This window comes from Schistocerca serialis, chromosome 2, assembly GCF_023864345.2.
Source record: "Schistocerca serialis cubense isolate TAMUIC-IGC-003099 chromosome 2, iqSchSeri2.2, whole genome shotgun sequence".
NCBI lineage: Eukaryota > Metazoa > Arthropoda > Insecta > Orthoptera > Acrididae > Schistocerca > Schistocerca serialis.
The window spans coordinates 104,243,180-104,262,260 of record NC_064639.1 but is presented as its reverse complement, the minus strand read 5'-3'; the positions used below and the strand labels follow the sequence as shown (position 1 = coordinate 104,262,260).

The 19,081-nt window shown below is 44.7% G+C and overlaps 1 protein-coding gene across 1 annotated transcript in view; it reads left to right on the top strand.

Annotated features, from left to right (window-relative positions):
• LOC126455758 (homeobox protein aristaless-like) overlaps positions 1-19,081 on the top strand; it is a 961,462-nt gene that overhangs the window by 406,792 nt on the left and 535,589 nt on the right. Inside the window, exon 2 of the mRNA XM_050091524.1 lies at positions 7,715-7,807. Within this exon, the coding sequence (XP_049947481.1) occupies positions 7,715-7,807 (93 nt within the window). The remainder of the gene's footprint in view (positions 1-7,714; positions 7,808-19,081) is intronic.

Genomic DNA, 19,081 nt, shown 5'->3' with positions numbered 1-19,081 from the left:
TTATCAAAAGTAAGCAGGTACCCGTTTGCACCCGGCCGCTGTGGCCGAGCGGTTCTAGGCGCTTCAGTCTGGAACCGCGCTGCTGCTACTGTCGCAGGTTCGAATCCTGCCTCGGACATGGATGTGTGTGTTGCCAAAAAAAAAAAAAAAGTTCGAATGTGTGTGAAATCTTATGGGACTTACTGCTAAGGTTTTCAGTCCCTAAGTTTACACACTACTTAACCTAAATCACCCTAAGGAGAAACACACACACACCCATGCCCGAGGGAGGACTCGAACCTCCGCCGGGACCAGCCGCACTCTGTGTGATGTCCTTAAGTTAATTAGGTTTCAGTAGCTCTAAGTCTAGTGGACAGATGATGTAAGTCCCATAGTGCTTAGAACCATTTGAACCCCTTTGTAATACAGAATTAAACACTAGATATCATGAGCTGTGGACCCACCGGTATAAAAGGAGGTTTGTGTTGTTAGTAGAGAAGCAGTAACAGTAGACTGCATCGGTGAGGGAAGGTCTGTGACTTTGAACGTGGACTGGTCATTGGATGACACCTGAGTAACAAATCAACAAATCCATCGTGGGCACTTGAGCCCTTCCAGTGAATTGGTCAGAAATGCTCGGAGATTTCGAACATGGACTAGTCATAGGAAGTCAGCCGAGTAGCAGCTCCGTCATTGACATTTCAGCTCTTCTAAGGCTGCGCAAGTCTACAGTTGGTGACGTGACTGTGAAGTGGAAACGCAAACGATCAATCACAACACCAGGCAGATCTCCTGTACTGACGGGGCGGATACGTCGAGCATCGCGGACTGTGGTCGTAGAGAATGGCGCAAAATCAGTGGAAGAAATCACTCTTGAATTCCAAAGTGCTACCAGCAGTCCTGCTGGCACAAAGACTGCGGAGGGAGTTAAAACTAAAGGAATGCAATGGTCGAGGAGCTCAAATGGCTCTGAGCACCATGGGACTCAATGTCTGAGGTCATCAGTCCCTAGACTTAGAACTACTTGCCCGAGGCAGGATTCGAACCTGCGACCGTAGCAGTCCCGCGGTTCCAGACTGAATCGACTGAACCGCTCGGCCACCTCGGCCGGCTGCCGAGGTGACCGTCACAAGTCATACACTGCAGCAGTCAACGCTAAGCGACGCTTAAGAATGAGACTGGGAAGTGGATGACTATAAACGAGTGATTTTGAATGATGAATCACGCTGTATCCTGTGGCAATCCAATGGAAGGGCTTGTGTTTGGCGATTGCCTCTGGAGCGTTACCTGAAGTCATGAGTAGTACCAATAGTGAAGTACAGAGGAGGTGGTGTTACGGTATGGGGTGTTTTTCGCTGTTAGGTGGTCTTCCCCTTATTAGGCTTACGAAAAAGCTAAATGGGAAGGGATATTAATACATTTTAAAGCATTATGTACTGCGTAAAGCAGAGATACAGTTCTGAGACGATGACGATTCGTATCACCATGACAGGGCACCATGTCATAAAAAAGCATTTGTGAGGCAATAGTTTGAGGGCAATAAAATTCCTGAACTGGACTAGACTGATCAGAGTCATGACATAAACCTGCAGAACACCTTTGGGCTGAGTCAGAACATCGACGTCGCTCTAGAATCCGGTGTGTAACGTTACTGCCTTCTCTGGTTTTGGCTCTCGAGGAGGAATCCGGCTGTTATTCCTCAGCAGTCATTTAGACATCTCACTGAAAGTGTCCTAGCATTCATAAAAGCGAATGGTGGTCACACCCCATGTTAATGTTCAGTAATAGGTGTCCAGATACTGGTTATCAGGTAGTGTATATTAACACTGAAGTCTTCGTCCATTGTATAAAACGACATCGCACTTCATTAAATGCTGCGGAATTCTTGTCAGTTGCACTCCAGAGCTTAACGAACCCATCCATCAGGTGTGACATTTGACAAATGTCATACCTGGTGGACAGACGGTGAAAATTGTCTGCGCGGATGACAAGGAACGATAGGCGTTGAGAGCTTCATAGTGAGATTTCACTTGAAAATGGCGTTGATGTTTGGTATATAGGGCGCTCAACTGCGCCGTCATTAGCGCCCGTGCAAAGTCCCAAGCTTTACACATTAATTTTTTTAACGCTGTCCAGTCTAGCAGCTGTCACGAATGATGACGATGGGATCATGAGGACAGCGCAAACACCCAGACCCTGGGCAGAGAAAATCCCTAACCAGGCCGGGAATCGAACCCGGGACCCTGAGATCCAAAGGCAGCAATACTAGCCACTTGAAACACGAGCTGCGGACTGAAAATGACGTAATAAGCCGAAATAGCGATCGAGGTGAATACATTCTTTTAATAGCAGTCCTTTCCAATGTAATAAAGAGGTCACCTCTTCTTCCTTCGGCACTGTGACTCATGTGGGTATTGGTCTTGTGTGGATGACTGTGTCGGATGCCTGTGGAGTGTGATGTGGAGAGCGCTGTCAGGAATGAGTCTGGAATGGAAAGAAGGAATAGGATGAAACGCGACGCCGGAGTGTAAACAGCGCTCCAGAGTGTAGCGAACCCCTCCGATACTTGGCGGTTGGTGAAGTCAACAACTCGGCCATGGCGTTCCTCCTGCCGGTTGCTAAGGCGGGAGGAAGTGACCCTCACGCGTCTTCGGATTGGGCACTGTCCTCTCACACATAGCCTTCTATTACGGCGGAAGGATCCCCCGTTTTGTGATACTTGTGGTGTGCACATCTCGGTCCGCCACATTTTAACAGACTACATTTTATACCGTGATACAAGGGAAGAAGCACAAGTTGATGGGGATCTGCCCTGTGTTTTAGTTAATGATGAGATGTGTGTGTCTAGGGTTTTACAGTTTTGTGATATGTTTGGACTCTGGCCTACACTTTTAGGCTGCAGGTTTTAGTGTATTGCAAAGTGGCTGGCTCCTCCCTTTTTTCCTTGCGGTCAGCCAGCCACTTCCATCTGCTATATTGTTTTAGCTCCCTCTACCACTTTCTTCTTGTGTTGTCCATGTTTTACTGCTGAAGCCATGCTTCGTCCCACGTTTCGGTGTGGGTAGGCACTTATTTATCCAACCTCGTTACCTGTGTTTTACATTCTGTTTTAACTTACTGTTCTGAGTATTTTCTTGACACCCGTCTCAATCTGTTACTGAGCGGGCGCTGAAGACCTTGCCGTCGTGCGCCCATACAAGCCACTCCATCATCATCATCATCGCGGCGGACATCAACTGTGTCGCCCATTCTCACTCCATGAGGACAAACAGCTTTGATATCCAACACAGAGCAAAAGTACACGGTCTGAAGATCAGTTACTGTAAGCCACCTCTCCTAGCTTAATAAAGACTGGCGACTAAAATTTCTTCCATCTGGACTAGAATCGGTGACGAGTCGAGCGCCACGTACATGGAACAAATACGGCTAATGCAGTTGAAATTATTTTAAACAGTGCTGCACCGCTCTACTGTACTGAAATAATGACACCACGAAACCACCAGAAGCTGCTGCAATGTGTACATACACACACTGCAAAAAGTATATGTGTAATATATGAGTTTACGTTTAAGGGCTATAGATGGTGGAAAATTTTCGGAATGAAGTACAGTAGGGACATGGACTTATTTATCAATCAGTGGAAAGGAGATAACGAAAAGAAACCGAGATATCTCTTTGCATAAATATAGTTGTACATTAAAAATAAAGATAGGAAATTTAGGATGCACAATAAATATTCGTTTGCAGCACTGAAAATGACAAGCTGAACATAGAATGTTACGGTTAGTACTTATTGTAAGTAGGCCCTCCATTTCTCTTTCTAATCCCTTGCATTCTCCTTGCCATGGATTTCACCAGAGAGTCTGTTGTTTATGTGGTGTCACCGCCAGACACCACACTTGCTAGGTGGTAGCTTTAAATCGGCCGCGGTCCATTAGTACATGTCGGACACGCGTGTCGCCACTGTCAGTGATCGCAGACCGAGCGCCACCACACGGCAGGTCTCGAGAGACGTACTAGCACTTGCCCCAGTTGTACAGCCGACGTTGCTAGCGACTACGCTGACGAAGACTCTCTCATTTGCCGAGAAGATAGTTAGCATAGCCTTCAGCTAAGTCAATGGCTACGACCTAGCAAGGCGCCATTAACAGTATATTGCATTTATCTAAAGAGTATAACCTGTACCGTTAAGAGCGATGTACACCAATTATGGATTAAAGTTAAATATTCCAGCAGCTACGTACTTTTCTTTATAGCATTCATTCCGTATCCTGTTTCAGACCTCACGCCAGCCTGCGTGAGTTTAACGCGTGCATTTCGGCCTCCTCTCTAAATTAGTGTGCGTAGTGTTGGCTAATCTGCCAACACTACAGTTTATACTGTAATTTAAGCGTTCTTTCGATAATTTCTTTTGTTTATCTGATGTCTCCTCATATTTTTGTCGAGCAGATTCCACAAATTCTCTTCCAGAGCCTTGTATTTACAGATGCATGTTTCAATCATTAACTTGTGTGAAAATGTAATTCCCAGAAAGACCCGTATTATTGACAATTATGGATGTATGTGTTTTTAGAATATTTATTTAAATCTTGTGGTCCATAATTCCATCACTAAAACACAAATCTCCCACGGCATTCGCATTCATGCATCCCCAGAGAAGTATTAATGTTCTCCGTGTTTAACTGAGGCTGTTCTATCTCTCTCTTTATGTTCCCAAGTCTATTCTCTCCACATTGTTACTCGTCCATTTGATTTAAATAGCTGAAATCGACTCTCTTCAGCAAATACAACCTTCTCCCATAAATAAAACCGATCGCATTGATGTTCTCTTGCAAATGCAACTCGCTTCCTCCTGCCAAATGTCATGTTACCGCTTGAGGTGCTGGTAAAATACTTTATTTACACAACCATTTTAATCGTCTGACTATCATCAGGTTCGTAAAAGTATTCACAGCATCACGTTAGGGGAAATATAAAACCCTTATCGTGAGGTGATAAAACCACGAATAATACCCAACAAGATTACGTCGTCAATCTATAGAAACTGTGCTAGTGAGCGTATTCATCCCTGTCAAATCTGCAATCGGCTTTAAGGCTGTGAACAGGTTCATACCACATAGAGACCACTGATGACGGTCGTGCGACTGAAACTGATGGTGTAATTAAAGTATTTTACCAGCAGTTCACAGCGATAATTGGCATTTTTCAAATATGCAAGAACCATGGAGCACCACCAGTTGCAAATCGCTTCCTTCTGTTAATTTTACTGATGTATGGTTTTCTTTGGGCTGTTTGGCCCTCATAACCAGCTTCATAAAGCACATTTCTTACAGTATGTGGTCAAACAGACATTCCTGAATGCATCTGAACTGCAGTAGCAAATTTTTGAGCGCATAATTTTCGAATTTTCATTTATTCTCTAAATAGCTGTCGTTTTTCCATCTTGGATAGAACTTCACGCCGACCGCTTCGTCATTGGTTATCGTATGTTTTGTTGTGATTAAAACTGTACATAACAGTCTCCACCGCACTAGTTGGTCTGCCAACAGTTTCTTTGATTCATGGAAAGGTTTTTCTTTTGGATGGCCTATGCAAATTTCTCTCTCTCTCTTTTTATGTAATTTCGCGACGTTTTCGACCCATATTACCAAAAAACCACTTAACTGCTTTGAAAACAGAGTGGAAACGCAGCTTTACAGTGAATTAAAGACAGCTGCGGAAAGAAACGGAGAGGGGTGCGTGTCATGCGGCATCAGACCTCGAATTTTGTTGACTGGTGGAATACTTGGTTGACATCAACTGATGCATGATTTTAAATAACATGTATTTGTTCACAAATTATACAACATGTGAACCCAAACAGCGTTTTATTTCTAAACGGACATGCTAATCGATGTAAGAAAATAGTTTTTGTTTGTTTCTTAGCTATATTTTTATGTTTATGATTGTTATATTCTATGTGCTGCGGACAGACATCTACCTTTTTGGAGTCATTGGAGTTACCGACAGACAGTTTTGCTCAGGCGGTTGTCTCCAAGTTATTTACATACTAACAGAAATAAATAATAAAAAACACTCGTCACAATAATAAAAAAGCTGAGCTATTGTATGTAGTAGATAGCCTACTCACAGACAACATTACATCAGGTTAAAAGATAGTTTCTTGGCTTCAAGGTCGAATGTGTGTGTGAATTCCTAAGGGACCAAACTGCTGACGTTATTGGTCCCTAGACTAACTTACGCTAAGAACAACACGCACACCCATACATGAGGGAGGACTCTAACCTCCGGGGAGACGGGCAGCGCAATCCGTGACATGGCGCCTCGAACCACGCTGTTACTCCGCCCATCTTGGCTTCAAGTAGATAATCATTATTTCCGCATCTAGATGATAGTTAAAAATACATTTCATGCAATTACATTAAAAATAGTATACATATGTACAAATGTTCTAGATACAGAAAAACCTAACATGAGTATCTGTCACGTATCTGTGGGCCCTTGTGTTACGTGCTTTTTAGTCTACATTACCAAATGGCTACAACGGTGAGCCAGTTCCGCAGATTGCCTACCTAACGGCTACCAGGACGCACAAAAACTTGATTTTTTTTCAGTGTTTCAAATAACTATTGAACGAATTTAAAAATTTTAATTGTTGTCATAATATACGAATTAAATGTTGTAATATTACGTTAAAGGTTTAACACCATCACGTATTAAAGTTAGAAACTGGGTAAGTGGCTAGAGGCAAAATAACTCGTAACTCGTAACTGGCAAATTACCCAGTGTTTGACAAAAAGCCCACTTAGCGGCTTCCAACAGACTTTACACATAGTTTCAACCGTTTAAGGAACTTTTTCTCGCCGGCATCCTCCACAAAATGATGTAAGGAAAAAGTTTACCGCTTACTACATTTTCGATGTCCATGCAGTAAAATTTCATCATCACGTAAGACGCTTCAACTTGCTATTTCGTCATTACTAACTCTATCGGGAACACGTTTGCACACAGTTTACAAAATACCATTGGATGTACCTGCAAAATTATATCATCGTATGACGTCATAAACGCTGAGATACGTGAAAAATTCATTTTCAAGGTAATCAGACGTTTGAAGCTATTTTACACATAGGCGTTCAATTCTTTAAAGAATTTGGAGTGGGAGGGGTTTGTTTGTTAGTCACTAACAGCACATACTGAGACAGTGCATTGCACTGATTCACATACTGCGACAAAAACTCGTATCATAAACTGAAGACTGAATTTGGCTGAATCAACTGGTGCTTTCATATGAGTGCAGCGATATTATTTACAATTTAGGATAATCGATCGTCGATTCATCAGAGATGCATAACTTACATACCTATTTCCTCAATTGTGTATGATGAATTAAACCAACAAAACTAAAAAAAAAAGAAACGAAGTTGCATGGACCGTCAAAACTTAGAATGTTCAGGCTACTATAAGAAAAATTGTCACTTACTGTCAGTATTAAACTTACGTCGACCGAAACTAATCGAAATGTGTCTGCTCATAGTCTTTTTATTACCTTACCGGAGATTTACGACAGCGATATGTTTGCTCACTAAACTGAATCAAATTCCACAATGGCCAGAACGAAGAAATAGTGTTGTTGCAATAAATGACTCAGATCAACATAGCCCAGGTATCTGTTAAGGTAATAATGTTGAGCATGCCACGCGGTCAACAGCCTTCAACTGATTTCTCGTTGCAGGTGCAGAGAGCAGACAGTACGACACTACCGTGCTTAGCGACGGAAGTGACAACGGGACGTTCTACGATGGAGAATCCGTAGCCGTACACGAGGGTAAGTCATTCGTGCCCTTTATTTGTTTTACATAATCTACAACTAATGATCAAAGAGGGCAAAATATTAATGTGAACATCAGCACTGTTTCTCCTACATCAATGGTCTGTACCTCAACAATGCTCTCACGGATAAGTGAATGAAAAACTACAGTTTGTCAGGGCTGTTTCATGAATGAATGATGGCACCCATATAGACCCTCTACAACGAAGTAAGGAAGAATGAATATTCCGCAGTACTTATTGAAACTACGTGCGTATGTACAGCCTATGTTTTATATTCCATGGTTGTTCGTGATAATATTCGGATACTCGCTGCGCTTTTTGAGTGCTTTATTGGTATGCTGAGGTACTTCGTTACATTAGGCCCGTCGAAGTGTAATAACTGATGTTGTCTGAGATAATTCCACTCACAGCGTCTACTGATAGAATGGTGGCTGTGTATCCCAGATAACACACCTACGAAACCTACTTGACCACTGAGTGAACTTCCTTTGCGCCCACAATCAGAATTAGCGGCGTCTCGTGGACACCACCGTATGTTCATTGTAATGCAGTTCAACGCTTTGTGCGTGTTGATAGTCTGTCGTATGTACACTACTGACCATTAAAATTGCTACGCTAAGAAGAAATGCAGACGATGAACGGGTATTCATTGGATAACTACACTCCTGGAAATTGAAATAAGAACACCGTGAATTCATTGTCCCAGGAAGGGGAAACTTTATTGACACATTCCTGGGGTCAGATACATCACATGATCACACTGACAGAACTACAGGCACATAGACACAGGCAACAGAGCATGCACAATGTCGGCACTAGTACAGTGTATATCCACCTTTCGCAGCAATGCAGGCTGCTATTCTCCCATGGAGACGATCGTAGAGATGCTGGATGTAGTCCTGTGGAACGGCTTGCCATGTCATTTCCACCTGGCGCCTCAGTTGGACCAGCGTTCGTGCTGGACGTGCAGACCGCGTGAGACGACGCTTCATCCAGTCCCAAACATGCTCAATGGGGGACAGATCCGGAGATCTTGCTGGCCAGGGTAGTTGACTTACACCTTCTAGAGCACGTTGGGTGGCACGGGATACATGCGGACGTGCATTGTCCTGTTGGAACAGCAAGTTCCCTTGCCGGTCTAGGAATGGTAGAACGATGGGTTCGATGACGGTTTGGATGTACCGTGCACTATTCAGTGTCCCCTCGACGATCACCAGTGGTGTACGGCCAGTGTAGGAGATCGCTCCCCACACCATGATGCCGGGTGTTGGCCCTGTGTGCCTCGGTCGTATGCAGTCCTGATTGTGGCGCTCACCTGCACGGCGCCAAACACGCATACGACCATCATTGGCACCAAGGCAGAAGCGACTCTCATCGCTGAAGACGACACGTCTCCATTCGTCCCTCCATTCACGCCTGTCGCGACACCCCTGGAGGCGGGCTGCACGATGTTGGGGCGTGAGCGGAAGACGGCCTAACGGCGTGCGGGACCGTAGCCCAGCTTCATGGAGACGGTTGCGAATGGTCCTCGCCGATACCCCAGCAGCAACAGTGTCCCTAATTTGCTGGGAAGTGGCGGTGCGGTCCCCTACGGTACTGCGTAGGATCCTACGGTCTTGGCGTGCATCCGTGCGTCGCTGCGGTCCGGTCCCAGGTCGACGGGCACGTGCACCTTCCGCCGACCACTGGCGACAACATCGATGTACTGTGGAGACCTCACGCCCCACGTGTTGAGCAATTCGGCGGTACGTCCACCCGGCCTCCCGCATGCCCACTATACGCCCTCGCTCAAAGTCCGTCAACTGCACATACGGTTCACGTCCACGTTGTCGCGGCATGCTACCAGTGTTAAAGACTGCGATGGAGCTCCGTATGCCACGGCAAACTGGCTGACACTGACGGCGGCGGTGCACAAATGCTGCGCAGCTAGCGCCATTCGACGGCCAACACCGCGGTTCCTGGTGTGTCCGCTGTGCCGTGCGTGTGATCATTGCTTGTACAGCCCTCTCGCAGTGTCCGGAGCAAGTATGGTGGGTCTGACACACCGGTGTCAATGTGTTCTTTTTTCCATTTCCAGGAGTGTATTTATTTGTCAGTACCCCTTTACAGGGCTACAGCGAAGGAAACTGACCTCACTTCATATTGCAATGTAAAAGTAAATGTAATGCACCTGGTGCTGGCAGAATACTGCCGAAACGCGTCGTGCTAATGAAGAGCCGGCCGGTGTGGCCGAGCGGTTCTAGGCGCTTCAGCTCGGAACTGTGCGACCGCTACGGTCGCAGGTTCGAGTCCTGCCTCGGGCATGGATGTGTGTGATATCCTTAGGTTAGTTAGGTTTAAGTAGTTTTAAGTTCTAGGGGACTGATGACCTCAGATGTTAAGTCCCATAGTGCTCAGAGCCATTTGAACCATTTTTTTGCTAATGAAGTGTTAGTAACAAGTGACTATTGCAGTATGTATTGTTTTATAAAAATCTTACAGCACAGTCGCAGCCCTCAAATGACATAGCTTAGACGACTGAAATAAGAAAATAAATGGAAAGGAGCAGCATCAAAGAATCAGAAACAACACGTAGTAACTCTTACACCTAAGCTTCATTTAGAATGTTGCCTTGCCACAACACGAAAAATAAAAAAAGCGGGAAGAGCATGGGACAATGAGCTGTGGTCCATGAAGCTAAGTGTCCGCCCGTGGCGTATGTCATACTGGTCATTCTGGCGGTATGAGGTAACCCTGAACTACCATCGAGTAACCTATTGTCACCTGAGACATGGCTTCATTCTTCGGCGAGAGGACCACCCCAATCTGTAATGCCTGTGGCTTACAAGCCACCGTACACCACATTTTAACTGAGCCTATCTTCTTTTGCGATGAGAGGGCAGAAGCAAATTTAGGAGTGAATCTGTCCTCTGTTGTAGCTGAGGACGAGACGAGTCCGGTAAGACTTTTAAAATTTTCTATAGCATCAGCAATCCAGAGTAAGCTTTTAGGCTGGAGATTTTAGTGTGTTGCAGACTGGCTGGCTCATCCTTTTTATTCCGTCGATCAGCCAACTACAGTTATCTAGTCTAGCTATTTTAATTTTGTGTCTGTGTGTTTAGGACATTTTTATATTTTATTTGTAGGTGATGTTTTTTTTTGTGCCACTTCCATCCAAACTCGTCTCGTAGACTTTTAGTGCTAGCGTTTAAGACCTTACTGTCGTGCGTCTAAGACAAATCGTAGTCACTGTTCAAAAAATGGTTCAAGTGGCTCTGAGCACTATGGGACGTAACATGTAAGGTCATCAGTCCCCTAGAACTTAGAACTACCTTAACCCAACTAACCTAAGGACATTACACACGTCCACGTCCGAGGCAGGATTCGAACCTGAGACCGTAGCAGTCGCTCGGTTCCGGACTGAAGCGCCTAGAACCGCTCGGCCACAGCGGCCGGCTGTAGTTACTGTGAGCAACATCATCATCAGGAAGAGCATAACCAGAAAAAAGTAAGACGGAACCTAAAAAAGTGTTGTAAAAAGGGAAACAACAAGGAAACTAGAGGAAGTTGTGACGCGACGAGTGTCATGCCAGAAGTATAATTATAAGTAATACAAACAAAACGTCGGGATATTGTTTCAGACATCGCTTCGAATACTGTTACGAGATTGAGCATTTAGCCCGTTCTGAAAACAATGTTGCCGCTGTCTTTGAAGTGCTGGGTATTCTTTCAGATATCAGAGTGGAAGTACGACACTGACATCCGGCAGAATACCTGCCACCTCAAAGATGTCAACAGATCGCCGGGGAACCCTGAAGAATTATAGACTCTAAGAAAAAAAGATAGACCAGCACGACATCATCCAAATGGGACGGTAATCGGTAGATGTGAAGTACGTGTACAGATGAACCAGAAAAATTGGATGACTTATCAGGAGAAAGAGCTTCACAAATTGAGCAAGTCAATCACGCGTTGGTCCACCTCTGGCCCTTACGCAGGCAGTTGTTCGGCTTGGCACTGATTGACAGCATTGGTGGATGTCCTACTAAGGAATTTCGTTCCTGATTCTGTCCAGTTCGCGAATTGGGTCATCAAAATCCCGAGCGGGTTGGAGGGCCCTGTCTCATAAAGAATCAAACGTTCTAAATTGGGAGAGTTCGGCGACCATCCTGCATTGGTATCCCACCGTTGCCAGGGCGTCTCCAGACTCGTCTTCGCTGGACGTGGGGGGTTCAGTTCGAAGCGGGGCTCATTACCGAAGACAATTCTTTTCTAGCCAATGACATTCCAGGCCGAAGATGTACGGCCTGGACAGTGGTGGATATTAACCTGACTGTCACCCGTTGTACGGCCCGACAGTCTGGAGTGATGTTCCTCGGTTCCATTTCATTTCATAGCAGGATAGCTTTGATTGTCATCCGCGGCACAGCGGCACGTCGAAGATACTACATATCCTGTTTTGTCACCCTTTCCGAGGTTGTCATTTCAGGAAGATAATGCCCGCCTGCATACGGCGAGAGTTTCTACTGTTTGTAGACGTTGGCCAGCAAGGTCACCAGGTCTCTCCCCAGCTGTGAACATTTGGAGCATTATGGTCAGTGCCGTCCAACCAGCTCGGACCTCTGACGATCTAACGCGCCAGTTGGATAGAATTTGGCACGGTATCCCTCAGGAGGATATCCAACAACGCTATCAGTCAATGCCAAGTGGAGTAACTGCTTGCATTTAGGCCAGAGATGGACCAACGCGTTACTAACATGCCCAATTTGTGATGCTGCTTCTCTCGAATAAATCATCAAATCTTTCTGAAATTGTAATCATTTGTTTGTCTGTATACAGGGCGAAAAGTATTTAAACCGATAAACTCTGGGAGGTTGTAGGTGACATCAAAACAAATATTTTTCTCTAATGTCATTTTTCCCTATGAGGAGTATTTAAACCGGTAGAGGAAGATTTCTTTGGCGGCAAATTAATCAAACCAACAAACACTTTTCCATTTTTTTATGACCAAGAGACAACACATTAACACAACCCAATTTCCATTACAGTAGATTTTCAAAAATGCCTGCATTGACACGTAAACAAAGGTTACACCGTCGGATCATGTTCTGTCTGACACGGGCAAAAACCCCAGGAGTACCCTGAATTATTCCTGCTGCTGCTGCTACTATTCAGGCAACCAGATCCTCTTCTGATGCAACAGGAGTTGCGTAAACAAGGTTGCCCATCTCTCCCCACACAGAACGTCCAGAGCGGACATGTCTGGGGATCGAACAGGCCCTGGTAGAGGACCACCTCTGTCAATCCACGTTTCTGGGAATCGACGGTCCAGGAATCGACGCACACGACGACTGGAATGTGCTGGTGCCTCGTTATGTCGGAACCACATGCGTTGTCTTGTAGGGAGCGGGACGTCTTCCAGCAATTCTGGCAATGCTCTGGCGAGAAAATTGTAATAGTGCCTGCCATTTGATGGCCTAGGTAGCAGATACGGCCCAATTAAACAGTCCCCACCAGCACCGAGCCACACATTAACGAAGAACCGCACTTGATGAGCGCTAGTAACTGTGGCATGTGGTTTATCCTCACTTCAAACATGCGAATTGTGCATGCTGAAGACTCCATCACGCCCGAACGTTGATTCGTCGGTAAACAACATAGAGGATGGAAATGTAGGATGCATTTCACACTGTTCCAGGTAACACTGCGAAAACTGTGCTCTGGGTGGATAACCAACTGGTTCCAGGTTGTGGACACGCTGTATGTGAAATGGACGTAACAATTGCTCTCGAAGGACTCTTCTTACATTCGTCTGATTTGTCCCCATGTTATGTGCAATTGCACGAGTGCTGATTGAAGGATCCCGCTCCACATGCTGCAAGACAGCTTCCTCAAATTGCAGGCTTCTTACCGTGCGACTGCGTCCCTGTCCAGGTAATCTGCTAAATGACCCGGTCTCATGCAGACGTTGGTACACAGCAGCAAAGGTCGTATGATGCGGGATACGGCGATTAGGATACTGTTATTGATAAACCCGCTGTGCAGCTCGTCCGTTGTGGTGTGCTACGCAGTACGTGTACTCACTCCAGTTGTATCGCTCCATTAGCAAACAGAGACAATGCACTACTACACTGGTGGACAGCAGTTGCCTACAACTGAAGAGCGTAATACGCCCTCTAACTTCGTAATACGGCCTCTACCAACTGAAAAGTGTAATACGGCCTCTACCAGTTTAAATAATCCTCTTAGAAAAAATGACATTAGTGAAAAATATTTGTTTTGATGCCCCCTACAACCTCCCAGAGTTTGTCGGTTTAAATACTTTTCACCCTGTATGTGTATCACATCTATTGCTTTTCGCCCCATTCGGTTAATTTCTTCGTGGTGTGTCGTTCTTTTTTTTGTTTTTGAGTGTATGCTAGCGTCAGTTGATGCGCAAGGTCCGTTGTGTGTAGACCGGTCGCATATCGTGGCGGCGGCGCCTCTGTCGCAAAGCGAAGCCGCGTCCTATTGTCAGCGATCTCCCCCTGTCCATCACGGGCGGTAATTGAGCGCGCGGATGGGAAGAATGACTTGTTGTTTTCCGGAAGAGTGGACTAACATAACAGTACCCGGTTCTCTCTCTCTCTCTCTCTCTCTCTCTCGTACAGGAGGGGTGAAGGCCTCCTTTGATAGGTGGCGGCGCGCGCCGCCCTGTCTGCAAAGCCGAATAGGGAGCCGGTATTGTTGCGGTTCTGTTGGAAAAACCCACCTAACACCCGTGACGGATGGTTACAGAACACGCGTGAAATTTTATTTTGGAAACTTATTCAGCAGATATTAACATTTTATGCCTTCCACGCAGCAGCGGTTCCTCCGTTACATTCCTTATATCAAGTTTAGATTAGCTTTCCCGAAAGCTCTTTTTTTTAGTCTGCGGAGTGAAATTTTTCACAGGTCGAGATAACCATCGCAGTTGTTGATATAACAAATAAAACAAGCATTATGTAATACATCAGGCGTCAGGTGGAATGGATTGCCGTTCCACTACTAGAGCGGGCAGAAACCTGATACAGAGCAAACTTTTTCTGCCATTAAGACAAGAGCTTTCTGCCATTAAGTCAAGAGCATTGAGATTATACAGGGTGGCGCACGAAAAACCGGCCCCGAGTACCAGACTGCTCATTGTCGCCCGCCAATTGTCATCTATTGTTTCGAAGCTGTTGTGACTACGTTTCGTACTCTTAGTACTAAAGCCGTTGCGACTTGGTTAAGAAGTGTGAGGCACATGTCTTAGCGAGATGTATCCTCTTCAAAAAAAAAAAAATCGCAATGCTGAAGGAGTGCGTGTCTACCGCATCATTTAATCCTGCTGCCTAACATCAAATTACCATTTAACTGACGATTACTTTAGTTTCCTGGTAGAATTTATAGAAGGGGTTTTAGGATACAAGTAAGATCATTACAGCGACGGATTTCAGTGCTATTATAGACCTTTATTAGAGGAAGTCTTACAAAAATGCATAGAAAAGAGAAACTTAACGTAAATACTGTATACTGATAATAAAGAACAAGACATCCAATTAAGAAAAAAATATCGTGAAGACATATCAAGAATCACACACTTTGTTTCTCCAGAGAAGCCCTGCAGCCATTACAAGTCACAATGTTGTGGCTGTGTTACTTCCAAACAATCTTTTGTAGCTGTTGCAAGTCACAGTAGTTTTGTTATTGTTTTAGCGCCATAACGATAGCAACATCTACATCTTCTAACAACCTCATCGTTACGTACGGGGATTGATCGATAGGGTGACAGAAATCCTTGGTTGTCCCTTGGTAAAGTTAAAAGATGAGCCCTCTCCTTCAACTGGCTCTCCATTAGAGCAAGTTTGTGAGGTACTTCTTTTTCTGAACCTTTCATCTAGATTATTTTCAAAGAACAGCACTTGTGAATTAATTCCAGCAATATCCAGATACCGGAAAAAAGGCCATGGGCCATCTTCTTGTTGTCCTCTGAGTGGAGTAGGATGTATACAAGTAACCAACAGCATCCGTGCCACGTTTGGTTACATCGCAGTCCAGATTTACAACAGATTTATCTTTAGAAGTGTCCGTTTCATCACTTCCATGCACTGCCGACAGAAAAACACACCCTTGTTTCTTTTCGTTTGGCGCGAAACAGGACAGCAGTCATCTTAAAATCGGAAAAGACAGTTTCCAGTTTCTCGCTACCTGTTTGGCAAAAAATCCGAAGAAATTTCCCTCTCGGTCTATTTCAGTGCCCCTATGAAGATTAGCCAGTTTCTACAAGATACTATCCTAAAGTTATTATTATTATTATTATTATCATATGCATCAATTACAGCAATACACATTTAACAAAACACACAAATATATATATAAAAATGAAAATGTGAAATTATATACAGTACACAAGTTTTAAAACGGCTCAGACTACACTCGGATGTTGATGGACTCGATCCAGCGGAGTGCCACGTGGGATTCTTGCTGGAGCTTCTCAACGCCACCAGGGAAGCGTCTGACTGGGCATTCATTCACAATGTGGCTCATTGTTTGGGTGTCACCACAGTCACACACACTGTCACTTGAAAAGCCCCACTTGTGCATGTTGTATTTGCACCTACCCTCTTCAGTCCGATGTCTGTTTAACTGCACCCACATCTCCCTTTGTTGGTGGAAGCCTGGAACTGGAACTGTCGGATTGCCTAGAAGTTCCTGGTTTTGGGTTCTTGTAGCTTGCCACTCACGTTTCCACTCTGCGTCCTCTGCTGCAGAACACTTCCGCCCAATATCTCTACTTAGCTGTGCTTACAAGCTATTGGAAAGAATGATTCTAACCCGAAGCCAAGATCAAATTAATGCTATCATACCACATGAACAAGCTGGATTCAGACATTATAGAAGCTGCTGTGAACAAGTGCTCTCCTTGACTACTCACATAGAATCTGCGTACCAAAAGAAACTTAAAACTGGAGTAGTGTTCATCGACCTGTCAGCAGCTTATGATATGGTGTGGCGCGAAGGCCTGTTATTGAAATTTTTGAGAGCAATACCTTCCAAACTCTAGGCTTTTAAGTAACATGTTAAGCAATAGGCGGTTTAAAGTACGTCAAGGAGAACAGAAAAGCAGATGGCATGTACTCAATGACGGATTACCTGAGGGCTCTGTTCTTGCTCCAGTGTTATTCAACCTCCACACAGCTGACCTGCCGAATTTGACCTGCCGAAAATTTCAATATGCAGATGACCTGGCAATTTCATATCAGAGTGAAGCCCTTTCTGAATGTGAAGAACACCTAACAAACAGCCTTACTAAACCTTATTAGTATTTTGAGACATGGCGACTGAGACCAAATGTTTCTAAAACCGAGGTAAGCCTGTTCCACCTCTCTAACCGCCTTTCATCAGGAAAGATCAGTCCACAGTTTGGCCCTCTTGGCACAGTCAGATACAACGAAAGCCCAAAATACCTGGGAGTCACTCTGGACAGAACTTTAACATACAAAAAACACCTTCCCAACTTGGCCAAGAAGATACATACACGAGTGAACCTTGTGAGAAAGTTTGCAGGCAGTACATGTGGAGCAACCACATCAGTCCTCCGAGGAGCATCCCTTGCACTGGTATACTGTGCAGCAGAATACTGTGAACCAGTTTGGCTCCGAAGCACCAACGTTGCGAAATGAGACGTCCAACTGAACTCAGTTACGAGAATAATTAGTGGTACAGTCCGGTCTACACCTACTTGCTGGCTACCAGTGCTTTCAAACATCTGTCCACCAGACCTCCGTCGAAAGGCTGCTCTTTACAACCTCTGTCAGCAAGTTTGTGAAAACAAATCGATCCCTCTTCATGACGATTTGCTATCACTGCTCAGGAAACGCCTCAAATCTAGACCAGCATATGAAATCGGTGTCCTAAAGTGTAACTGCTATAATAGTTGTCCGTAGTTACATTCCTATGAATGCCCGTGATTAGTTAAACTAATCTCTTCACAATATCAATAGGCTGCTTAGATGCAAGATATGGCCAGGATTCTGTGTTCTGATGTATGCTTCAAAGTTACATCGGGAAAATGTCTTGCCACAGCACAGTGCGCACACTTTCAAACCATTGTTGGCAGGCTGGTTGGGCAAGTGCTGGTTAAAGCCACAACGTCCACGAAAACTAACAGGCATTTCGTCTGTGGCTGTGAACTCTCCTGAGCTGTAGTTATTTCTGCGGTTGTCCAAAAATGCAGGGTGGAGATTGCGGACGGCAGCAACTTTGTCAATTGCAAGTCGCTCTTTCCTCGTTGAAGTATCATCAAACCTCAGTGACTGGAGCAAGAAGAGCAAGCCCTTGTAACTAAATATCGTCATTCCTGTGCCATTTGATGTCCACAGCTCTAATACGTTTCTAGGTCGTCCTTTTTGTACAGCAGTAAGAAACAGTGCTCCTAAGAGATGCATTATTTATCTGTCCCTCGCGAAATTCACAGACGATCTATTGTTATTTATATATATCTATTGGTGTTCGCAACAACACAATCCGTTATCTCGGCATCAGAAAATTTCAGAAAACTTCCAGTTTCACTTTTACTTCCTGGTGCATTGCGTTTCGGGCCATGTTCTTAAGTTGATTATGTTCTTAAGTTTTGTTTTACCCGGTACCACTAACGGATTATTTATCCATCAAATTTCCTGATCCTTATCAATACAACAATGGCACTCATCACTTGGTAACTCATGCACTACATTCCCGCCATCTTACGATTGTTCAGATTCTGCAGTCTCGATTATTTCTGCTACATCATCGCTGTCAAAGAAATCAGCACAATCTTCTTCGTCAGATGATTCAAGAAGGAGGCGCTCAGTTTCATCTGGCGTTAATCCTTTTCTTTGTGCGAACCTTCAAGACGACAGAAAAAAACATAATACTAATCTTCAGTAACTAAATAATCGTTCTCTCCAAGTGTTTTCGTAAAATATAGCTTCTGATCTTCAAATCATTCAGCGGAGATTGCGCCACACTTACTTACATCACCGGGATCGTGCAGTATGCAGTGCCGCTTCAGCATAGTTGCAGGGTTAAGAAAAGGCGGGACGTTTTTACAAAAACGTTTCCTTGTGTTTCCATACCGGCAAAGACCATTATACACAATTTGGTGACAAAGTGGCGTAGTAACGGTCAGTTACAAATGCAAAAAAAGAATCGAGCCGTTCGCACAACTGCTGTGATCGCGAATATTCGAGAACGAATGATCCAGAGTACAGAGAAGTCGACAAGTAAATTGTTGCAATAAGTGAAC